The sequence below is a fragment of the Lemur catta genome, chromosome X, assembly GCF_020740605.2.
Source record: "Lemur catta isolate mLemCat1 chromosome X, mLemCat1.pri, whole genome shotgun sequence".
Taxonomy (NCBI): domain Eukaryota; kingdom Metazoa; phylum Chordata; class Mammalia; order Primates; family Lemuridae; genus Lemur; species Lemur catta.
Window position 1 is genome coordinate 47,428,349 of NC_059155.1, and position 25,213 is coordinate 47,453,561.

At 41.4% G+C, this 25,213-nt stretch overlaps 2 protein-coding genes and 1 pseudogene across 3 annotated transcripts; 1 reads left to right on the forward strand and 2 right to left on the reverse strand.

Annotated features, from left to right (window-relative positions):
- Positions 1 to 1,799: 1,799 nt before the first annotated feature.
- Positions 1,800 to 10,080, reverse strand: LOC123628736 (rho-related GTP-binding protein RhoG-like). Its single transcript, XM_045538644.1, has 3 exons — positions 9,915 to 10,080; positions 3,943 to 4,026; positions 1,800 to 2,995 (listed from the first exon to the last, which is right to left on the reverse strand). Exon 3 carries the CDS (start codon positions 2,978 to 2,980, stop codon positions 2,405 to 2,407), a length of 576 nt encoding a protein of 191 aa, XP_045394600.1. The 5' UTR covers positions 2,981 to 2,995; positions 3,943 to 4,026; positions 9,915 to 10,080; the 3' UTR covers positions 1,800 to 2,404.
- Positions 10,081 to 11,720: 1,640 nt separating this feature from the next.
- Positions 11,721 to 12,815, reverse strand: LOC123628737 (annotated as a pseudogene). The gene has a single exon (XR_006731750.1). The product of XR_006731750.1 is annotated as a transformer-2 protein homolog beta-like (transcript).
- LOC123628238 (iron-sulfur cluster assembly enzyme ISCU, mitochondrial-like) lies at positions 12,523 to 17,407 on the forward strand. Its single transcript, XM_045537866.1, has 2 exons — positions 12,523 to 12,582; positions 17,018 to 17,407. Exons 1-2 carry the CDS (start codon positions 12,523 to 12,525, stop codon positions 17,405 to 17,407), a joined length of 450 nt encoding a protein of 149 aa, XP_045393822.1.
- The last annotated feature ends 7,806 nt before the right edge of the window (positions 17,408 to 25,213 follow it).

Consider the following 25,213-nt stretch of genomic DNA (forward strand, 5'->3'; position numbering starts at 1 on the left):
CAACATAACTCCAACAGGAGCAACTAGAAGACCTCAAAGCCAAGCATGGTGGCATGTGCCCGTAGTCCCAGGTATGGGGGAGGATTGCCTGAGCTCGGGGTTTAAGTCCACCCTAGGCAATGTAGCAAGACCCCATCTCTTAAAAAAAAACAAACCAACTGGTGAGGTGGCTCACGCCTGTAATCCCAACACTTTGGTAAGGTTGAGATGGGACGATCACTTGAGTTCAAGACCAGCCTGGGCAACATAGCAAGACCCAGTCTCTAAAAAAAATTTAAAAATTATCTTGGCATAGTGGCACACACCTGTAGTTGTAACTACTTGGGAGGCTGAGGCAGGAGGATGACTTGAACCCAGGAGCTGAAGGTTACAGTGAGCTATGATTGTGCTACTGCACTCTAGCCTGGGCAACAGAGGGAGACCCAGTCTCTTAAAAAAAAAAAAAAGGCCCACAGGGCTGAATAAACACACTGGGAAGTGTACTGAGGGAAGGATAGGAAGCTAGCAAGGCAGCCTTTATAGACTCACAGAAATGATGGTGGAAGAGAAGTCCCAGAAGAAAGCTTAGAACTCCCTGACAATGACTGGCAGGACAATTTGTTTGTTTTTTTGTTTGTTTTATTTGGGTGGTTATCCTTAAGTAGTCTATCCCTAAAACAAAAAGTAACAGATTCAAAGGTGGTGGTGGAGAGAGAGGAAAAAAAGGGAAGACTCAGGCACAGTTTTTCACGGGGGATTGATAATTCCACATCACAAGACCCAAACTGCTAATCAGAATCTGAGAGCAGATCCCATATCCAATGTACTACCATGACTAAGTACAAGACTCATCTCCTTGGCCGGGCGCGGTGGCTCACGCCTATAATCCTAGCACTCTGGGAGGCCCAGGCGGGTGGATCGTTTGAGCTCAGGAGTTTGAGACCAGCCTGAGCAAGAGCGAGACCCCGTCTCTACTAAAAAAATAGAAATTAGCTGGACATCTAAAAATATAGAAAAACTTAGCCAGGCATGGTCACACATGCCTGTAGTCCCAGCTACTCGGGAGGCTGAGGCAAGAGGATCGCTTGAGCCCAGGAGTTTGAGGTTGCTGTGATCTAGGCTGACGCCACGGCACTCTAGCCAGGGCAAAAGAGCAATACTTCTGGAAAGAGTTGGAACCCATTCTACTAAGTGAAGTATCCCAAGAGTGGAAAAATAAGCACCACATGTACTCATCACCAAATTGGTTTCACTGATCATCACCTAAGAGCACATTTAGGAATAACATTAATCGGGTGTCAGGGAGATGTGGGTGGGGGAGGGGATGGGTGTATACATACATAATGAGTGTGATGCGCACTGTCTAGGGTGGATGGACACGTTTGAAGCTTTGACTCGGGGGCAGGGGGGGGCAAGGGCAATATACATAACCTAAACTTTTGTACCCCCACAATATGCTGAAATAATAATTAAAAAATGTTAAATAAAAAAATAAAATAAAATAAAAAAAGAATGGGAGGAACGTGTCAACATTGGGAACACCCAGGAATCACACATACAGTGGTTTTCAATTCTAGTAGAAGTACACATGAAAAATAAAAAAGAAAAAATGGTTTTCAAAAATTAGTATATCATGTAATCCTAGCACTTTTGGAGGCTAAGGAGGGAGGATTGCTTGACGCCAGGAGTTTGAGACCAGCCTGAGCAAGAACGAGACCCTGTCTCTACAAAAAATAGAAAAATTAGCCAGGCCCGATGGTGCATGCTTATAGTCCAGGAGGCTGAGACAGGAGGATCACTTGAGCCCAGGAGTTTGAGGTTGCAGTGAGCTCTGATGATGCCACTGCACTCTAGCCGGGGCAACACAGTAAGACCCCATCTCAAAAAATTAGTTTATCAGAAAGTTTAAGGCAACACTTTGAAAACAGAATAACCTTGTCCTGTGACACACTTGTTCAATGGTAAATACAGCAAGGAAAGCTAAAATTAGATTTAAAAGCAGACAAGCAAAAGCCCACAAAGAACAGTACTAGACTGCTCTGGTCAGTCATGGCCTGGCCAGGAGAGAAAGGAACAGCACTGAGTGGCGTCTCCTCTTACCACTTTGACAGGTGATGGACAGACGCACGCATGCACGCGTGCGTACACGTACACACACACACACACACACACACACACACGCACGCACGCACATGCTCTCTCTCTCTCTCTCTCTCTCTCTCTTCCTCCATAAGGGTCAGACCAAACTTCAAAGGAGCCATGTACCAACTAATTAGTCTGTCTTCATTCTTCCAAAAGCCGAATATCCTGGAGTCTAGAGTTTCTAGTAGAAGAGAAAAATGGCTCATGCTGCACTCTTAACTGCTGTCAAAAGAATCCCCTCCCTTAAACTCCTTAGGTGCAGTCCCCACATAACACCCAAAAGCTATAAGAGGATGCACTTCTTGGTGTTCTTCTTTGTGGCAGGGTAAAGCACAGCCCGGACAGCTTCTGAAAATACTTCACGCACCCCATCCTGCCTCAGGGCCGAACATTCCAAATACTTCACAGCCCCTACCTCCTTAGCCAGGGCAGTGCCCTGCTGAGGAGTTGTGGGCACTAGGCTCTGCTCCTTCAGCTTCTTCACTGTTTCGAGGTCATCCCGCAGGTCACTCTTGGTGCCTACCAGCAGAACAGGTACATTGGGGCAATGATGGGAGACCTCTGGATGCCACTTTTGCTTCACATTGGCATAAGAGGATGGGTTGCTAATGGAAAAACAAATGACAAAGATATTGGTCTGGGGGTAGCAGAGAGTTCGCAGTCGGTCATACTCCTCTTGGCCAGCGGTGTCCCACAGGTTCAGGCTGACCATTTGGCCATCCACAGATGTCTGGGCACTATAGTTGTCGAAGACAGTGGGGATATACTCATCAGGAAAGGCATTTGTTGTATAACTGATAAGGAGGCAGGTTTTACCTACAGCCCCATCTCCTACAAGCACACATTTGACTGTCTGCATTCTTCCCTTGTAGTCCTGTGTATAAGTAAGAAAAAGAATGTTCAGATATTTGGTCAATTTAGGGATCCAGTACTTTATAAATATTTCTCTCTGAGGACCCCTCCACTCTCTATCCCCTTAATGCTATAGAAGAGTCAGCTGCAAAAGTTTGTATAGGGCAAGAGATTTTACCCTGGAGTCTATGGACTGCCAGAGGATAAGTTTTACTAGCTGTGTACAATATTATGTGTATGTCCATAAGTGAATTTTTCTGTAAAGAAGATCCAAAGCTGTCATCAGATCCTCCAAAAAAAGTAAATTAAAAAAGCTATAGCCCAAAAAGATTTAAAAAAAATTCATAGGCCGGGCGCGGTGGCTCACGCCTGTAATCCTAGCACTCTGGGAGGCCGAGGCGGGTGGATCGCTCAAGGTCAGGAGTTCGAAACCAGCCTGAGCGAGACCCCGTCTCTACTAAAAATAGAAAGAAATGACTTGGACAGCTAAAAATATATATAGAAAAAAAAAATTAGCCGGGCATGGTGGTGCATGCCTGTAGTCCCAGCTACTCGGGAGGCTGAGGCAGTAGGATCGCTTCAGCCCGGGAGTTTGAGGTTGCTGTGAGCTAGGTTGACGCCACAGCACTCACTCTAGCCCGGGCAACAAAGTGACACTCTGTCTCAAAAAAAAAAAAAAAAAAAAATTCATAGACACAGGCATTTATGTGAACACTGTTGTCATATGGTCCAGATGCACTGTATCGAAGGTGTTAAAATATTAATATTCTAGGTGCTCAATAAATTGTAACTAATTTAAAAATTGGTATGGAAAGGTTTCCAAGGTTGAAGCAAAAGAAGCATGGTTCTCGCTTTGGGTCTGTGGCTATAGACTCAGCAAAGGAACCTCCATTCCTAAAAAACAGTGACATTATAACACTTGAAAGAAAGGCAGACGAGTCAGGCTGAGCCATATAGAGAAGTGATTACCTGTCAAGGCTCTGAAGTCAGACTGCCTGGAGTCAAAAACCAGTCCTCCTTCTAAGCTTTGTGAACTTGCACCAAGTTTTTCACCTGAGGGTTAAATGAAAGAAGGCATGGGTAGTACTTATCCATCCTCATTAAGTACTTAGGCAGTACTCATTAAGTGTTAGAAGCTAGAATGACTTCTTAATAGTTATTCTACTATTCTACTACCAGGGAAGGCAAAAATTCGGTAATATGGTTATAATGCTAGACAAACCAGGGGTCTCATCCCCTCTAAGTAAACTACAGGTCATAATACAATAATCTTGTCCATTTCTTCATGAATCAAGTAGTTCAAAATAAATGATATGACAGAGATGATCTCCAAGAAGCATGTTTACTATAAGCTCCTATATTTATACCCCCATATTAATACCTCATCAATGTCCTACACTCAAATTCGGCCCCAAAGCACTCCATTTTCTGTAGGCTCTTAACTACTGCGCTAATTTCAGATCCAATCCTTACAGCATTAAATTCTTCAAGTTGTCAGAAATGGAAGAAAGGGGATAGTCGTACATATTTGGTTACAGAAAAAAATCTGAGAATTAGTTTCTCATCTTGAGGATTTGGGGGAATAGATACATTCTCCATCCTATTGTCTTAATAGCTAAGATGTATATTAGGGCCATATCATAGGCAGAAACAAAATAAACGAAACACCTCATTTTGGGTTAAGGGGAAGAAAACTGGCCTTCAAAGCATGCTTCCCACAAGCCCACTAGGGGTAGCTCTCTCCCCACAAAGAACCAATTCTGAGCAGCTAGGCCTTCTACCTGGAAGTCATCTAAGTTGTCTTTAGCACAGGTCCCACAGCTAAAAGAAATCCAGAGCATGTAAGTTTAGATATGGTAGGCGACCACCCCAGGGTATTCAATGACCATCAGCTCCATATCTTTTTCAGATTTAAAAAAAATAAAATTTAAAATTTTTACTGATTGACAGTTTTCAGAAACTGTCTTTTTCCATCTAGGAATAGGCATAACTAATCAAATACACAAGGTCAATAGAAACAGGGCAAAGTTACCACCACATCCCTTGAGGATAGCCTTCTTTGACTTTGCCGGTACAGATTAATTTCTTTCTCCTCTGAATTCCTATAGCAATTACAGCCTAGCCTCCTCATACAGTGTCCAACACCTCTGCTCCAAGTGACTGCTTTCAGAACGGTGAAACTCAGGGGGTTGCTGAACCAGAGTAAAACTCTTAGCCACAAAGACTGCTTTGCACCCCAAGCTCAGCTCTTTATAACTAGGAAAGGGCATCTACACTCATTTCTATTTCCAATGTTCCTGGCATATATGGTGTGCACATAGTGGGCACCCAAGGCACACTGATGGCTGAGGGGCTAGATAACTAAGTAAAGCCAGAACATTCCAGCTCTCAGAGAAAACCCAAAGCAGTATTAATTTTCTATCAACAGCCTCACCTGTAGCACACCTTCTATGAAAGGGAAGGTTCAACAAAAAGCCCAGATATTGGGGAGGGGGAGCTGCTTTGTATAATTCGCTTATTTGTTCAGCCCACATATTCATTACACTATTTTCTCTATTCATGTGTATGTTTGAAATTCTTCATAGTTTAAAATCTCATACAAAAATTAGCCAGATGGTGACGGTACGTGCCTGTAGTCCCAGCTACCTGGGAGGCTGAGGCAGGAGGATCACTTGAGCCCCGGAGTTTGAGGTTTGCAGTGAGCTCTGATGACGCCACCGCATTCTAGCCCCGGCAACGGAACGGGACCCTGTCTCAAAAAAAAAAAAAGTCTCAAAATAATACTAAAAATCAAAATAACACTTGATGCTCAGACATCTCACCATGTGATTTCCTGCACCACCTAGCGACTCTGCAGAGTCCCCACTAGCAAGAAGGCTCTTACTAGATGCAGCCCCTTGACCTTGGACTTTTCAGCCTCCATAACTGTAAGAAATAGATTTCTTTTCTTAATATATTATGAAGTTTCAGGTATTCTCTTATAAGCAAAAGAAAATGGACTAAGAAAATTGGTACTGAGTCTGACTTGGTGAGATCTGTGAGAAAAAAAAGAAAATTGGTATTGAGAAGTGGGGTGTTGCTGAGAACAAATACTTGAAAATATGGAAGTGGCTTTGGAACTGGGTAATGGACAGAAGCTGGAAGAATGTGCAGGAGCAGGCTAGAAAAAGCCCAGATTCTCATGAAGGTTTAGAAAAGAAGAAGACTAGGAAAAGTTTAGAACTCCTTAGAGATTGGATAAGTGATCAAGGCCAGAGTGCTGTAGAAGTATGGACAGTAAATACCATTCTGACAAGGTTTCAGATGGAACCGAGGAACAAGGTATTGGGAACTGGATTAAAGGCCATCGTTATAAATTGGCAAAGAACTTGGCTGAACTGTGTCCATGCCCAAGGGCTTTGTAGAAGTCTGAACTTGAGAATAATGAACTAGGGTATCTGGCAGAAGAAATTTCTTTTCTTCTTTTCTTTTCTTTCTTTCTTTTTTTTTTTTTTTGAGACAGAGTCTCGCTCTGTTGCCCGGGCTAGAGTGCTGTGGCGTCAAGCTGACAGCAACCTCAAACTGCTGGGCTTAAGCAATCCTTCTGCCTCAGTCTCCCAAGTAGCTGGGAGTACAGGCATGTGCCACATGCCTGGCTAATTTTTTCTATATGTTTTTAGCTGTCCAGATCATTTCTTTCTATTTTTTTTAGTAGAGACGGGATCTCGCTCTTGCTCAGGCTGGTCTCGAACTCCTGACCTCGAGTGATCCTCCCGCCTCGGCTTGCCAGAGTGCTAGGATTACAGGCATGAGCCACCGTGCCCAGCCAGAAGAAATTTCTAAAACCAAAGTGCTCAGGCTGCTGCTTGGTTACTTCTGTGAACTGCTAGAGAAAAGGGAAATATGAAAACTGGCAGCCTGGCCAGGTGGTAGAGAATGAGAATAGAAGGATATGGGGCTTCCTAAAGAGCTTAGCATGACTAAAAGGGAGCCAGGTGCTAATAGTCAAGACAATGGGAGTAAGGCCCCAAAGGCATTTCACAAATCTTTGAGGCTGCCTCTCCATTCACAGTCCCAGAGGCCTGGGGGGCAGAACAGTTTCTGAGGACAGGCCAGCGGCACCGCTGCCTAGCTCCACCTCCACCTCAAGAGGCAGCTCCAGAAAGCACAAATTGTAAACCTTAATGGCCTCCCCAGGGTGCTAATTCTGCAGTCTAGCAGGAAGTAAATGCTGTTGGCAGCATGGCAGCCTCCACCCAGATTTTAAAAGATGTCATCTAAAGCCTGGGGACAAGCAGAGACTTGTCTCAGGGGCAGAGCCACTGTGGAGACCCCTACCTAGAGCAATGCCTAATGGAACCATGGGGGCCAGACCACCACGAAGCCCCCAGAACTGTAGAACTACTAACATGCAACACTAGCCAGGGAGAGCTGGGTAGACTGAGCCCAGTGAAGCCATCAGGGCAGGTCTGCACAAGGCCTTGGGGCCCAACCCCCACACGGGTGTGCTGCAGATGCCGGACAATGGAGTCAAGGGAGAGTATTCTGGAGTCTGAAGACCCAGTGTCTGCTCTTTTGGGTTTTGGACTTGCTTGGAGCCTGTTACCCCTTTCTTCTTGCCTATTTCCCCCTTCTGGAATGGGAATTCATACCCTATGCTCATCCCACCATTGTATCTTGAAGTAGATAACTTGTTTTGATTTTTACAAACTCACAGATAAGACTTTGGGGCTATGGGGATGGAATGAATTTGTTAGTGAGGAGGACATGAGTTTGGGGGGTGGGGCGCCAAAGGCGGAATGCTATGGTTGAAATGTCCCCTCCAAAATTAATGTAGAACGTTAATCCCCAATGTAGCAGTATTGAGAAGTAGGGCCTTTAAGAGGTGATTAACTAACTGATCATCTCCTAAGAGCACATTTAGGAATAACACTGATCGGGTGTCGGGCAGATGTGGGTGGGGGAGGGGATGGGTGCATACATACATAATGAGTGCGATGCGCACTGTCTAGGGGATGGACACGCTTGAAACTCTGACTGGGGTGGGGAGCCAAGGGCAATATACGTAACCTAAACTTTTGTACCCCCACAATATGCTGAAATAAGAATAAAAAAAAATAAGTGACTTTGGGATCAAAAAGGGATAAAAAAAAAAGGTGATTAAATCATGAGTGCTCTTCCCTCACAAGTGGATAATCCATTCATAGATTAATAAATTAAAATGGGAGTTGAACTGGTGGTTTTACAAGAGGAAGAGAGACCTGAGTGAGCACTCTCAGACCCCTCGACATATGATTCCCTGAGCCACCTCAGGGCTCTGCAGTGTCTCCACCAGCAAATAGGCTGTTACCAGTTGTAGCCTCTCGACCTTGGACTTCTTGGCCTCATAACTGTAAGAAATAAATTTCTTCTCTTTATAAATTAAAAAATAAAAAATAAAATAATACTCTTTTTAAAAGGTTGGGGGCTCTGAGAGAAGGCTGGGAGATACAAAAGAAAGGCCAATATTTTAGGTTGTTCATCACATATATGAGAAGACCTTGTTTACCTCAGCTCCAGCATCTGGCATTATGCTGTTCTGTTAAGGAGCACGCACAGCTTTCCCCTCATTATCACCACTGTCCATCCACTCTCCCAGACACTACACTGGGCAATGCACTGCTAGGAGGGACTTTTAAAAGGGGGTTTAAAAAAAAGACACCTCAAATCCTAGGAATGCTAGAAGCTTACAATTTTGAGCTATATAAAAAAGCAAACAATAATACACAAAGAAAAAAGTTGCTATGGAGAATCAAAGGGAAACTAAAAATTGAGAGCCTCTTATAGGCATTGTAGTATGTACTTCCACATACCTTATCTTATTTAAGCCTCCCAGGTAGCACTATGAAATAGCAGCTCAGAAATCCTTAGGTATGCCTAGAGGATTGTAAATTGGGAGAGCGCTGAGCTGTAGAGACCCCAGAAGGCTGCTTTCTGAGTTAGTCCATATGAGTGGCTCTGCCCCCAAAAATCCAGAACCTGAGGCCTTGGGGCCACATGCGGCGTTCTGTATCCTTGAGTGCAGCCTTGTTCTGTGAAGTTTGGATTCAGTCAAGGGGCTGCACTCAGGGATGCACTCGACGATCCCAGGGCCACACGTGGCCTTGAGGCTGCAGGTTCCCCACCATCATATTCTTAATCTTGGCATTACAGTTTCTTCTAAGTCTTCCAATCTCATCTAATAAAGCATCCTTCACATACACAGTCTGCCTGGTGGTCAATTTTCTCTAGGCTAGACACAATACGAAATATCAGCAACAGTCAATACAAGAGTGCAGCTCAAAGTAGTACTGTTTCTAACACATTCTCCAAGTCTCAACCTTCCCACAAGTCTGATTCTAACTATATCTCCTAAAAATCACTTTCTGGGACTTTCTGAAACCAAAACAATTCAGTAGCAGGGCCCCATTTTTATTTACTGTACTTTCTGCAACTTAGTTATCTACTAAATTGGGGGAGCTTTTCACATTGAACACTGATTTATTTGGTTCAAAACAGGTCAAAGGAGATTCTAGGACACTCAGGGGTGAAGGAAACCACGTGAACACACCCCAATCTTGAGCCAGGGAAGACTATCTTGCTCTTGGAAACTTAACCGGAGGAAAAGCAATCCCAGTGACCCATCAAGACACCAGAAGCCCGTTCGGCACTTCTCTCACATCCTTCTCCATCAAGGGTAGTTGGTTCCGGGGCTTCATATGGACTCGTGAGCCTGGGACAGAGAGGTGCTTTCCACTGGATTCCCAAATAGGAAGAGCTGGCTCAATCTCCCCAACAGACACACATCTCACCGCACCCTCAAATTCCTTCTATCCAGGGAGTGTATCACATATACTAAGGCAACTGTCCCGGGGGATGGGGAGACTCAAGGGGAGAAAATCGGAGCTGGGGATCGGCTGGGGGGGGTTCGCAATAAATGTTACCCGGCAAAGTGCGACCGTCCTCCAGCGCCGTTCAACCGCGACTGGCGGAGCCTCCCTGGAGTCTCGCGTTGGGATTGGCAAACTCGGCGAGCTCCGCGCCACATCCGGGATAGCGATCGGAGTCCCACCCAGTCGTCGGACGCAGTCTCCACTCAACGCCCCGAGACCTCCTGGGAAGTGGAGTTCTAGGTCCAGCCCAGCTATCAGTAAGTCACAGGCTTCTAAACTACACCTTCAGGTAATTGAAGACTATTTAGATCGCGACGCCAGTACAAATTATTTGATCCGGGAGTCCCTAAGTCTCACCTTTCCCTTGGCAAATTCAGACCACCCCCTCCTCCCCAGAGACCCCAGGTCATGTATCCTCCTTAGGACCAGTATTAACATAAATAGGCAGATTCTCAGGGATCAGAGAAACGATTTGAAAAAATGGAGGCGATAAAAGACGATGAGGTAAAAAATACATAAAATAATTCTTAAAAAAAAAAAAAGCCAGGCGCGACGGTGCGCTAGTCTCAGCTACTCGAGAGGCTGAGGCGGGAGGATCGCTTGAGCCCAGGAGTTCAAATCCAGCCTGGGAAATTTAGCGCGATTCTGTCTCTAAAATTAATTAATTAATTAATTTTTTTTTAAAAAAAAAGACAATGAAGTAGTGAGCAAATTAGAGTTGCTTTCTGTCACTATATATTTGTTTTAATTTCATAGAATTTTATATAAATGGAATCATACAGTAATGCACTCTTTTGAACAGCATTATTAAGATAAATTCACACACTATACAGTTCAACCATTTAAAGTGTACAGTTTAACAGTTTTTGGTATATTACATTATTAATTATTTTAATTGTAGTAAAATATATGTAACATAAAATTTGCCATTTTAACCATTTTTTTAAGTGTACAATTCATTCTTTTTTTTCTTTTTGAGACAGAGTCTTGCTCGGTTGCCCGGGCTAGAGTGAGTGCCGTGGCATCAGCCTAGCTCACAGCAACCTCAAACTCCTGGGCTCAAGTGATTCTCCTGCCTCAGCCTCCTGAGTAGCTGGGACTACAGGCATATGCCACTGCGCCCAGCCACCACTTTCTATTTCTAAAACTTTCATCACTCTAAACAGAAACTCTGCACCCATTAAACAATAACCCATTCCTCCCTTCTCCCAGCCTCTGGTAACCTCTAACTTGCTTTCTGTTTCTATGAATTTGACTATTCTAGGTACCTCATATAAGTTGAATCATCCACTATTTCTCCCTGTGTGTGGCTTCTTTCATTTAGCATAATGTTTTCAAGGTTCATACATGTAGCATATATCAGTACTTCATTCCCTTTTAATGGTTGAATAATGTTTCATTGTATGGTTATAGCACATTTTGTTTATCCATTTATCTGCTGGATATTTGGATTGTTTTCAACATTTGGGTATTGTGAATAATGCTGCAAGGAACTTGGCATACAAGTATCTGATTTCTTTGATTTTCTCTATTTTTCTGTTTTATGTTTCTTTTTTTTAAATCACACTGTTTATTGTTGCCTTTTGCCATTTGGTAGCATTTTACACACAGGCTTCAATCTTCAGAATACCCTGGATTCAGTAGAAAACCCTTTAAATGAAGTTTTGTACAATAGAAACTTCTTAGCAGTCAAAATTTAGACTGTAAAAAAATACATGCAATACATACTTTCCTGAAAACACTTAACTTTGAACAAAGCACCGAACTACACAAATGCAGAATAAAAATAGCATTTCAACTCCACTAAAAGTAGTCATCATGAAAGGTGTAAAAGTCACCTAACTTCACTAGGCACTGTTCACTTTTTAAACGAGACAATAAAAAATATTGTCCACAAACAATATCGCAGCTCTAGGGCAGGTTTCAGAAAGTCTTCAACTTCATGCTTTAATAGCAACGAGGTGAATATGATCAAGATCTGGAATGTTATCTGTATCCTCCACGACTGTAGTAAGGAGAAGGTGACCGACCGCCTTCTATAAATCTGATCCCTGTCTTGAGCAGCTCTCCATCCTCCTCCTCCACCTCCTCCTCCTCTGTATGATCTGCTACAGTTGTCCCGATCATCATAGCCTCCATCCTATGCTCTGTCATAATAATCCCGATGGCATGAACTGCCATAGGTAGGTCTTCCCATGTAAATTCCTGGTGTTGGGGTATGTGGTCTTTTTATTATAGAGACATCAACTCTGATCCTACGACCATCAAGCTCCATTCCATTGGCACATTCTTTAGCTTCCTTGGCATCATCCACATTTTCAAAATATACAAAGGCAGATCCTCTTGAATGCTTAGACTGCTGGTCATATACAATAGACACATACGCAATGGGACCATATTTAGAGAACACTTCTCTTAGATCTCTTTCTGTGGTGTACAAGCTCAACCCAAATACTCCAAGACAACAGTTGGGATCAGGATTCGCCCGATTCCCAACATGACGCCTGAGAGCAGACATAGGAGAATGACTGTGGCTGTGCCGTCTGTGATAATCTTGACTGTAAAACCTGCTCCGGATCGTCTATGAGAGCGGAAACGAGACCGTGACCTGGTACAATGCCTTCGAGAGTTTCTTCTGGACCTAGACCTAGATTCAGATATGGACCTGGACTTTGATCTGGAACGCCTGGAATCTTCCTTGGAGCGAGGCCTTGCAGGGGTATGCCTTGCAGATTTCCCCCATCCGTGAGCACTTCCACTTCTGGAAGCAGAATGCGATTCCCGCTCGCCGTAGTTCTGTTCGCCGCTTGTCGCTCATGACTCCAGGCTGCTGTCGCCGCGCCGATGTGCTTCACTTGAAGCTGACAACCTCTTGCGCCTTCTTTAAAGAGGCTCTGCCGCAGCCCCACACGACGCACGGGTTTCCGAGCCGCCTGTTTTTCTGTTTTCTGTTTCATTGATTTCCACTTTGATCTTTATTACTTGCTTTTTTTTTTTTTTTTTTTTTAGAAACCAGGTCTCACTATTATGTTGTCCAGGCTCTGCTGGAGTGCAGTAGCTATTCACAGGTGCAGTCATACTGCACACTAGAGTCTGCAGCTACTGGATTCAAGCAATCCTCCTGCCTCAGCCTCCCCAGTAGCTAGGACTACAGGAGGGCACCACTGTTCTTTTTTTTTTTTCCCAAGAACCAGTGCCACGGTATTATTTTTGTTCTTATACTTTGAGTTTTATTTAGTCTTCCTTTTTTTAGTTTACAAAAGTGAAAAATGAAGTAATTGTTTTGAGACCTTTCTTCTGTTCTAAGTGTTTAGTGCTAAAAATTTACCCCCTAGCTACTGCTTTAGCTATGATATGTTGTGGTTTCATTTTGATTCAGTTCAAAATATTTTCTAATTTTTCTTTTGATTTCTTGTTTGACCCATGGGTTATCTAAAAGTGGATTGTTTCGTTTTCAAATATTTGAGGATTTTGCAGAGATCTTTCTGGTATTGATTTCTTTTTTTTTTTTCTTCTCCCTCTCCTGGACAGTGTTAGAATCTATTGATTTCTATAGAATACACTATAAATGTCAACCAGGTCAATTTGATTGATAGTGTTGTTCACATCTATTGTATCCTTATTGATTTTATGCCTACTTGTTCTATCAGTTATTGAGAGAGGGTATTGAAATCTCTGACTCAAATTGTGGATTTGTCTATTTCTCCTTGCAGTTTATCAGTTTGGTTTTCGTTTTGTTTTTGAGACAGAGTCTCATTCTGTTGCCCTGGGTAGAGTGCAGTGGCATCATCATAGCTCACAGCAACCTCTAATTCCTGGGCTCAAGTTATCCTCCTGCCTCAGCCTCCCAAGTAGCTGGGACTACAGGCACGCACCACTACACCCTGCTAATTTCTTTCTATTTTTAGTAGAGACGGGGTCTCACTCTTGCTCAGGCTGGTCTCGAACTTCTGAGCTCAAGAAATGATCCCGCCTCGGCCTCCCAGAGTGCTGGGATTACAGCCATGAGCCACTACGCCTGGCCTATAGTTTTTGATTCATGTATTTTGAAGCTCTTTTATTAGGTGCACAAACATTTAGGATCATTATGTCCTTTTCATTAATTGACCCCTTTATCATTATGAAATTACCTTCTTTATTCCTGGTATCTTTGCCCTGATATCTACTTTGATATTAATAGTTCAGACTAGTGTTAGCCTACACATCTTTTTACATACTTTTAACTTATTTGTGCTCTTTGTATTTAAAGAGTGTTTCTTGTAAGCAAAACAATGGTTGGGTCTTGCTTTTCTACCCAATCCAATCATCTCTACCTTGTAATTGGGATGTTAAGACAGACCATCTATGTTTAATGTGATTGTTAATATGATTAGGTTTGAGTCTATCATCTTGTTTTCTATTTGTCCCATCTCTTATTTGTTCTTTTTCCTCTTTTTCTGCCTTATTTTGAATTAATCAATATTACTTTTATTCTATTTTATCTCCTTTGTTGGGTTATTAGCTATACTTCTTTGTTTTGTTATTTTAATGGTTGCTTAAAGGTTTATAGTGTACAGCTTTAATTTATCGTAGTCTACCTTCAAGTATTATTATGCCACTTCACAAAGGGTACAAGAACCTTACATTAATATATAATACTTCCATTTTTCCATTCCTGAACTTTATGCTATTGTCATGCATTTTATTTTACCCCACAATAACCCACAATATTTTGTTATTTTTATCTGAACAGCCAATTTTTTTTTCTTTTTCTTTTGAGACAGAGTCTTGCTCTGTTGCCTGGGCTAGAGTCCCATGGCGTCAGCCTAGCTCACAGCAACCTCAAACTTCTGGGCTCAAGCCATCCTCCTTTCTCAGCCTCCTGAGTAGCTGGGACTACAGGCACACACCACCACACCTGGCTATAGTTTTCTATTTTTGGTAGAGACAAGGTCTCGCTCTTGCTCAGACTGGTCTCGAACTCCTGACCTCAAGTGATCCTCCCACCTTAGTCTCCCAGAGTGCTAGGATTATAGGCGTGAGCCACTGCACCCAGCCTGAACAACCAATTTTTAATAGATTTTATATCTTAGAGAAGTTTTAAGTTCACAGCAAAATTAAGGAGAAAGTACAGAGTTCCCATTATTCTCCCTGCCTCCTTGCAGGCATAGCCTTCTCCACTATGTCTACATCCCCACTGCCAGAACAATACATTTGTTAGCATTATATTAATACTATGACACAGAATAGTTTCACTGCCCTAAAAATCCTTTGTGCTCCTTATATTCACCCCTCCTTCCCCTTTAACCCTTGGTAACCACAGATCTTTTTACTGTCTCCATGAATGTTATATAGTTGAAATTATATACTACGTAGTCTTTTCAGAGTGCTTCTTTCACTAGGTAATATGCATTGGAGGTTCCTCTATGTCTTTTCATGGCTTGATAGCTCATTTCCTTTCTTTTTTACAAATAGACTTTATTTTTTATTTTATTTATTTAATTTTTTTGGGACAGGGTCTTGCTCTGTCACCCAGGCTGGAGTGCAGTGGTGTAATCACAGCTCACTGTAACCTCAAATTCCTGGGCTCAAGCAATTCTCCCACCTTAGCCTCCTGAGTAGCTAGAATTACAAGCATGTGCCACCATGACTGGCTAATTAATTTTTTTTTTTTTGGTAGAGACAAGGTCTCTTTATATTGCCCAGGCTGCTTGCAAACTCCTGGCCTCAAGCAGTCATCCAACCTTGGCCTCCCAAAGTGCTGGGATTACTGGGTGAGGCATGGTGTCCAGCCTGACTTTATTTTTTAGAGCAGTTTTAAGTTCACAGCAAAATTGAGTGGAAAGTACAGAGAGTTCCATGTAATTTCCTGACCCTACACACATGTCCAACCTCCCCTACTGTCAACTTCCAGCAGTAGTGGTACATTTGTTACCATCGTTGAGCCTACACTGACACATTATTATCATCCCAAAGCCCATAGTTTACAGTAGAGCTCATTCTTGGTGTTGTACATTCTACAAGTCTTGACAAATGTATAATGACATGTATCTACTATTATAGTATCATACAGAATAGCTTCCCTGCCCTAAAAACCCCTGTGATCCACCTATTCATCCTTTTTTCCCCTCAATCCCTGGCAACCACGGATCTTTTTACTTTCTTCATACTTTTGCCTTTTCCAGAATGTCACATAGTTGGAATCATCCAGTCTGGTAGCCTTTTCAGATTGGCTTCTTTAACTTAGTCATATGCATTGGAGTTTCCTCCATGTTTTTTCATGGCTTGATAGCTCATTTCTTCCAAGCACAGAATAATATATTTCATTGCCTGGATGTACCACATTTTATTTATCTATTCACCTGCTGAGGGACATCTTGGTTGCTTCCAAGTTTTGGCAATTATGAATAAAGCTGCTGTTAATATCCATGTACAGGTTTTTGTGTGGACATAAGTTTTTGACTCATTTGGGTAAATACCAAAGAGCGCATTGATGGATTACATGGTCAATTATCTTTTTTTTTTCTTTTGAAACAAGATCTGTTGCCCAGGCTGGAGTGCAGTGGCCTCATCATAGCTCACTGCAACCTGAAACTCCTGGGCTCAGGGGATCCTCCTGCCTCAGCCTCCCAAGTAGCAGAGACTAAAGGCATGTATCACCACACCTGGCTAATTTTTTTTTTTGTAGAGATGTGGTCTCACCATGCTGCCCAGGCAGGTCTTAAACTCCTGGCCTCAAGAGATCCTCCTACCTTGGCCTCCTAAAGTGCTGGGATTACGGGTGTGAGCCAGAATGTAAGTTACATACCATAAATTCATTCAAGTGTACTATTAAAAGAATTTTAATAAATTGATGAAGTTGTACTGTGATCAAAATCTGATTTTAGAACGTTTTCATCATCCCGCTAATTCCTCATGCCCATTTGCAGTCACTCTCTATTGTCTTTTCAGAACACTTCACTTAAATTGGATCATACAATAGATTATCTTTTGTAGCTAGCTTCTTTCACTAGCATAATGTTTCTGAGGTTCATCCACATAGTAGCATGTATCAGTGCTTCATCTCCTTTTATTGCCTAATTGTATTTTTCTTTTTAAAATCAAATGTATTGATAGAGGAAGTCATGGAGTGAGTGTGATGTCTGTAGTCAAGGGTTTGATGCCATCTTGAGAAGGTGGTTGATCATTATGAAAATCCTAGAAATGTGGGATCCCTTGACAAGACATCTAAAAATGTTGGAACTGAATTGGTGGGGGCTCCAGCATGTGGTGATGTAATGAAATTACAGATTCAAGTGGATGAAAAGGGGAAGATTGTGGATGCCAGGTTTAAAACATTTGGCTGTGGCTCCGCAATTGCCTCCAGCTCGTTAGCCACTGAATGGGTGAAAGGGAAAACGGTGGAGGAAGCCTTGACCATCAAAAACACAGACATTGCCAAGGAACTCTGCCTTCCTCCCATGAAATTGCACTGCTCCATGCTGGCTGAAGATGCAATCAAGGCTGCCCCGGCTGATTACAAACTGAAACAAGAACCCAAGAAAGGAGAGGCAGAGAAGAAATGAGCCTTCAAGTCATGTCAGCTGTTTGCCCACCCGCCGTGCAGTCACCTTAGATGTTCAGAAGCCCAGATATGCACAGGTTTTGCTGTTCACATTGTGACTCTAATGAAAGCAAAATACACTTTAATTGTCCTGAATCCTGTGATTTCTTTCAGCTCATGTTTATCGCCTTAACCCAGTTTATGTATATTTTGAATTGTGTATGTGGCCTCAGAATTGAAATCAATAATGAAGTCTCAAGTTTTGATAGCCTGTGAAGTACATAAATATTTTAATTTTACCTGAACTGATTTTGGGGAAATTACCAGTAGAATGCCTTGGTGTGATTACTTGATAGAACCAGTTATTTTACATAAAACAGATCTGCTTATATATTATAATAAATAAGAATGTAAGATGAAAAATAAAATAAAATCTATTGAAGTATAATTTATATACTATTTTTTTACACAGCTGCCAATTTATATACTATTAAATACTCATTTCATCTCCTTCACTTTGACCTGTGGAAATAAATAAATAAATACTCATTTCCAATTTATAGTTTCAAATTCTATAGTTTGATGAGTTTTGACAAATGTATACACACTTTTAATTACCACCATAATCAATTTTCATCACCCCAAATAGTTCCCTTATATTTCTTTTTTTTTTTTTTTTTTTGAGACAGAGTCTCACTCTGTTGCCCAGGCTAGAGTGCCATGGCATCAACCTAACTCACAGCAACCTCAAACTCCTGGGCTAAAGCAATCCTTCTGCCTCAGCCTCCCGAGTAGCTGGGACTACAGGCATGCGCCACCATGCCCGGCTAATTTTTTCTCTATATGTATTTTAGTTGGCCAGATAATTTCTTTCTATTTTTAGTAGAGACGAGGTCTCGCTCTTGCTCAGGCTGGTCTTGAACTCCTGACCTTGAGCAATCCTCCCTCCTCGGCCTCCCAGAGTGCTAGGATTACGGGCGTGAGCCATGGCGCCCGGCCTTTCCCTTATTATTTCTTTGCAATCAAACCCTACAACCCCTAGCCCCAGACCACTGATCTGCTTTCTGTCACCAAAGATTAGATATGCCTTTCCAGAATTTCACAAATAGAATTATACAGCACATACTCTTTTGTTCTCACTTCTTTTGCTAAGCATAATGTTTCTGAGACTTATTCATGTTGTTAAACAGTAGTTCATTTCTTTTCATTGGTTTGTAGTATTCCATTGCATGGGTATATAACAATTTGTTTCTAGTTTTTGGCCATATGGCTAAAGCTGCTATGAATATTTCCAAATAAGTCTTCTTGTGAACACATTTTCATTTCTCTTGAGCAATATCTAGGAGTAGAATTGTTGGGTCATTACATAGGTGTATTTTTAACTTTGTATATTTAACATTATAAGAAACCACCAGGCTGGGCGTGGTGGCTCACGCTTGTAATCCTAGCACTCTGGGAGGCCGAGGCAGATGGATGGCTCGGGATCAGGAGTTCGAGACCAGCCTGAGCAAGAGCGAGATCCCGTCTCTACTAAAAATAGAAAGAAATTATCTGGACAACTAAAAATATATATAGAAAAAAAAATTAGCCAGGCATGGTGGCACATGCCTGTAGTCCCAGCTACTCGGGAGGCTGAGGCAGAAGGATTGCTTGAGCCCAGGAGTTTGAGGTTGCTGTGAGCTAGGCTGACGCCACGGCACTCATTCTAGCCCAGGCAACAGAGTTAGACTCTGTCTCAAAAAAAAAAAAAAAAAAAAAAGAAAGAAAGAAAGAAACCACCAAATAGTATACCAAAGTGGTCGTACCATTTCACACTCTAGTGTATGAGTGCCCCAGTGGCTCCATATCTTCACCATCATTTAGTATTGTTAGTCATTCTAGTGATATTTCACTGTGGTTTTTATTTGCATTTCCCTGATGACCAGTGATTTGAGCACCTTTTCATTTACCTATTGGCTATTCCTATATATTCCTTTTTGAAACTTTTTTCTTTTTTGAGACAGAACTTTATTGCTCTATTGCCTGGGCTAGAGTGCTGTGGCGACAGCCTAGTTCACAGCAACCTCAAACTGCTGGGCTCAAGTGATCCTCCTGCCTCAGCCTCCTGAGTTGCTGGGACTACAGGTGTGCGTAACCACACCCAGCTAATTTTTTCTGTGTTTTTTTTTAGTTGCCTGGCTAATTTCTTTCTATTTTTAGCCTTGCTGTGGCTGAGGCTGGTCTCGAACTCCTGACCTCAAACACTCCTCCCGCCTTGGCCTCCCAGAGTGCTAGGATTACAGGTGTGAGCCACCACGCCTGGCCTGCCTTTTTGAAATGTCTTTTCTAATCCTTTGTCCCTTTTGTTATGAGATTGTTTCTTATTTTGAGTTGTAAAAGTTCTTTATATGTTCTGGATACAAATCCTTTGATACAGGGCTGTCAGGAAGGTATCCAGCCATTGTTAATATAAGGAAAACAGTTTGCGAAACATGGATGTAACATGGCAGCCAAGACGAGCCGACTGTAAAGGGCATGCGTAAACAATGACTACTCCACTGTACTAGTCAGTGGGGCGCTAGACCCCATTGAGTGAGCATGTGTACTATGTGACTGTGGCATTCAAAATGACTGAGTAGAACAACGAATCTGCATCAAATTTTGCGTTAAGCTTGAACATTCTTCCCCCTTAACTATTAGGATGATTCGGAAGGCTTTTGGGGATGATGCAATGAGTGCAGCGCAAATAAAAGTGTGGCACAAACACTTCAAAGATGGTCGAAAATCTGTCGAAAGTGCGAAAGTGATCCAGGTTCTGGAAGGCCTGTGACAAGCAGAATACCTGAGAATGTTGAACAGGTACAGGTTAGGTTAAGAGATGCTGGGAGAACTGTGTGAGGTCTCAAGGTACCTACTTTGAAGGGGACCAAGGTGTCATTGTCCTATGTGCAATGTTTCTTGCATATTGTATCTTCTTCAATATGTCTCTATTTTGCAGATTATATGGCTGGATACTTTCTGGACAGCCCTCGTACATGTATTGCGAATATTTTCTCCCAGTGTGTGGCTTGCCTTTCATTTTCTTAAACAAAATAGCAGAAGTTTTTAATCTTGATGACGTCTAATCAAATTTTTCTTTTTGCTTAGTGCTTTTTTGTCCTCTTCTGTATAAGAGATTCTTTATTTTTATTTTTTGATTCAGCAGGTGAGTTGTTACATACTCCTTAGCAGGATCCGACTTCCATGGGCCACTGTCCTGCTCCTATATTCTTGTGTATTTTATAGTTTTTATTACTATTGTGAATGGAATTTCTTTTCTGTAACATTTTCTATTTACTGCTTTTATTTAGGAAAGTTGTTGATTTTGGTGTTATATTTTATAAGTGGTCATCTTGCATATAAATTTCTTTGTGTAATAATTTGTAAGTTGATCCTCTTTGATTTCCATATCAACTGGAAATAATGACAGTTTTGTCTTTACTTTGCCAATATTTATACCTCTTATTTTGATTTCTCATTTCACTACATTGGTTAAGATTTCCAGCATAACACTAAATGGTAGCTAAGTGACCTATGAAGGTCTGTGATTAGGTTTCAGGGAATAAGGAGACTGGAGCAAAGCTAGAGATACTACAAAGGAAGAATCAATAAAACTGAGTAACTAATTGAATAGAGGGTCTTAAAGACAATTATACTTTAGAAATAACTAGGATTTCAAGCTTAGCAACAGGGAAAATGAAGTTGCCATTATCAGAAGTAAGGGAGTAAAGACAGTTATTTTAGGGGGAAGATAGTAAGTTCAATTTATTTATTATTATTTTTATTTATTTATTTATTTTTTGAGACAGGGTCTTGCTCTGCCACCCAACCTGTAGTGCAATGGTGGGATCATAGTTCACTGCAGCCTTGAACTCCTGGGCTCAAGCAAACCTCCTGCCTCAGCCTCCTGAGTAGCTTGGACTACAGGCATGTGCCACCATGCCTGGCTAATTTTTCTTCTTATTTTTTTTTTTTTAGAGATGGGGTCTCGCTATGTTGCCCAGGCTGGTCTTGAGCTCCTGGCCTCAAGCCACCCTCCTGCCTCAGCCTCCCAAAGTGCTAGGATTACAGATGTGAGCCACCACACTCAGCCTAAATTCAATTTTAGAGATGTTCAGTTTGAATTTATGATGGAGTTTTCATGCAGAAATATCCTGCAGGCAATTAGAAATAGAGAACTGGAGTTTGGGTGAGAGGTCTAGACTGGAGATGAAGGTTTTAGAGTCATCCATCAGCAGAGGTGATAGTTGGAACAATAATGTGGATTAGTTATCTGAAAGAAGGAAAGTTAGAGAAAAAGAGAAAAGAATTTGACATTGGGCCTGAAGGGTACAGGCAGGAAGAAGTAGAGGTGCCAAGAACAAAATAGAAAAGAAGGATTTCCAATGGAAGAACATCTAGAATATTAATAGTTTTAAAAATTATAAGGAACAGTCAACAATGTCAAATAGAAAAAGGAGAGCTTAAGGAAAACAAGAAGTGAGAGTGGGGGAGCTTATGAAATTGGCAATGAAAATGTGTATAGGCAGGCAACTATAAAACATTTTTTAGATACTCATGGTAAACTAAACATACATTGGGTATTAGATGACACTAAGAAATTATAACTTTTATTGGGTGTGATAATGGTATTGTAATTTTATTTCTTAAGTCTTTATCTTTTAAAGATATAAACCAAAATATTTGAAAATAAAATGATATGATGTCTGTGATCTGTTTTAAAATACTCCAGCAAAATCTTAATAATAATAATCAACATAACTGGGAGGGATAGATAAAACAAGAATAACAGGATACTGATCATTATTGAACTAGGTGATGGGTATATGGGATTCATATACTATCCTCTCTTCTTTGTGTATGTTTGAAATTTTCCATAATGAAAGGTTTAAAAAACATATAGGTTGGAAGGACCTCCGAGATACATTGTTAAGACACAATCAAGATTCAGAAAAATGTAGATTATACGGTATCATTTGTCTAAGAAAAAAAGAAAAAGAAACACTACACATATTTGTTTATATATGCATAGAGTATGTCTTATAAGATACATAAGAAATTGAGTTCGAGACCAGCCTGAGGGAGACCCCGTCTCTACTAAAAATAGAAATAAAAATTATCTGGACAACTAAAAATATATATAGAAAAAATTAGCCGGGCATGGTGGCACATGCCTGTAGTCCCAGCTACTCAGGAGGCTGAGGCAGTAGGATCGCTTAAGCCCAGGAGTTTGAGGTTGTTGTGAGCGAGGCTGACGCCACGGCACTCACTCTAGCCCGGGCAACACAGCGAGACTCTGTCTCAAAAAAAAAAAAAAAAAAAAAGAAAGTATAATGTAGTCAAGAATTTTAATAAGTCTAGGGGCTGGGCACTGAGGCTCACACCTATAATCCTAGCATTCTGGGAGGCCAAGGTGGGAGATCCTTGAGCTCAGCAGTTCAAGACCAGCCTGAGCAAGAGCGAGACCCCGTCTCTACTAAAAATAGAAAAATTAGCTGGGCATGGTGGCGCACACCTGTAATCCCAGCTACATGGGAGGCTGAGACAGGAGGATTGCTTGAGCCTAGGAGTTTGAGGTTGCAGTGAGGTAGGCTGATGCCACAGCACTCTAGCCTAGGCAACAGAGCAAGACTCCCTCTCAAAAAAAAAATTAGTAAGTCTAGAACCAAAATCTTAAATAATTTTACAAAAACATTAGAGGTGGGGAAGAAATTTAAGGGGAGAAGTAAATTAATTATTATTATATACAGAAAAATGTAAGTTTAAATATGTTTTTTTAAAAAATAGGAGAGTAATTTCTAGTTGACTAGAAATAAGATCTAGAATTAGAGGGAAAAAGGAAGAAAATTTGATCAGTCAAGCAAAAGTCAGGAGGTGAAAATACAAGAAACAATAAAACATCATACATAGAAAACATGAATTAAGATGGTAGCATAAAACCTAAGATATTAGTGAAGATAATAAATTGGAATAGGTTAAATTTCCCTATTTAAAAAAGAAAGTCTCTAAAAACTGAGTTTTTTAAACAAAATCTAGGTATTTATAGGAGACACGACTAGAACAAAATGACACAGAAATATTGAAAATAAAAGTATAAAGACACACCAGGCCAAAAAAAAAAAAAAACCACAAAAGAAAACCAAGAAAGCAGGAATGACAATATTAATATTAATATCAGACAAAGTAGGATTCAAGGCTAAAGGTGTTAAATGGTATAAAAGAGGTACCATTTGTTTATAATGGCAAAGGGTACAATTAACCAAGGGGGCTGGGTGTGGTGGCTCATGCCTGTAATCCTAGCACTCTGGGAGGCCAAGGCGGGTGGATCGCTCGAGGCCAGGAGTTCGAGACCAGCCTGAGCAAGAGTGAGACCCCGTCTCTACTAAAAATAGAAAGAAATTATATGGCCAACTAAAATATATGTAGAAAAAATTAGCCAGGCATAGTGGTGCATGCCTGTAGTCCCAGCTACCCGGGAGGCTGAGGCAGTAGGATCGCTTAAACCCAGGAGTTTGAGGTTGCTGTGAGCTAGGCTGATGCCATGGCACTCACTCTAGCCCGGGCAACAAAGCGAGACTCTGTCTCAAAAAAAATAAATAAATAAAATAAATAAATAAATAAAACCAAGAGGGAATGGAAGATACAGATGTTATTGAACTTTACACACAGAACAACATAGTATTGAAATATATAAAATAAAAACTATTAGAAATTCAAGAATATGACAAAGACAAAATCATGATAGGAGCTAGCATAACTATCAGACTGACAGATCCAAAGAGCTAAGTCAGGTAAGGATGTAGAAATTTGAATATTACAAATAACTTGTTGGCTTTGATAGGCTTTTGTAGAACTTTGTACCTCCAAATACACTACACATTCTTTTCAAAGGCAGAGAATACTTACAAAAATTAATCATCTTCAAGTTGACTCATGAAGAGCACTAAATAAAAAATTAATTATGTACTAGCTGGGCAAAGTGGCACACACCTGTAGTCCCAGCTATTTGGGATGCTGAGGCAGGGGGATGGTTTCAGACCAGGAGTTTGAGGCAGTAGTGTGCCATAATCACGCCCGTGAATAACCACTGCATTCTTGCCTGGGTGTCATAGTGAGACTCTGTCTCTAAAACAAAAGAAAAAATTTATTATGTACTAAGCTACAAAGAAAATAGTAGTAAATTCCAAGAAATCAATACCAGCTAGACATCATGGAAGAGGGCAGAGTAGGAAGCTCCAGGAATCCATCCCTCCACTTAAACAATTACTGAGCTAGCATGAACTGTCTGAAGTAACTGTTTGGAATTCTGGAGTCTAGTGGAACACTTGCAGCTCTAGGGGAGAGTTTGATGAAGAGGCTTATAAGTTTTGGTAAATTTCTTGAAATGCTGGCCTTTCACATAGCAGCTACCACCCCCTAGCCCCATGGCAGGCAGGTGAAGGGACAGTGGTCCCTTTTCCTGGTGCAGCTTCCTGGACCAGAGCAGGGAATAAAGACCTTGTCCTCCAAATATTTGGGTTGTGTGATTTGACTACTAAGTGCTGCTTTGATAGCTGAGGGGTGGCCACAGAGGCTAGCCTTGTTTCAATACCCACAGGCTGAAGTGACTTATAGGGGATTTAAAGAAACAGTACTTGGGTTATTTGTTTTTTGTTGTTTTCACTTATATTTCCATTTTTGGGAGCCAGACATTTAAGGAAATCTTTGTCAGGTCACTGGCTGACCTCAGAGATAACAGAAGAGAAACTTTAGTGACCACACAAAATAAGGAATACATACTTTATAAAATTAGTTTGCAAAAGTCACAAAC

Coding starts and splice junctions, on each gene's coding strand:
- LOC123628238 (XM_045537866.1), top strand. CDS start 12,523: ATGGACCTGGACTTTGATCTGGAACGCCTGGAATCTTCCTTGGAGCGA. Junction 12,583..17,017: donor TGGAGCGAGGCCTTGCAGGG/GTATGCCTTGCA, acceptor CATCTTGAGAAG/GTGGTTGATCATTATGAAAA.
- LOC123628736 (XM_045538644.1), bottom strand. CDS start 2,980: ATGCAGACAGTCAAATGTGTGCTTGTAGGAGATGGGGCTGTAGGTAAA.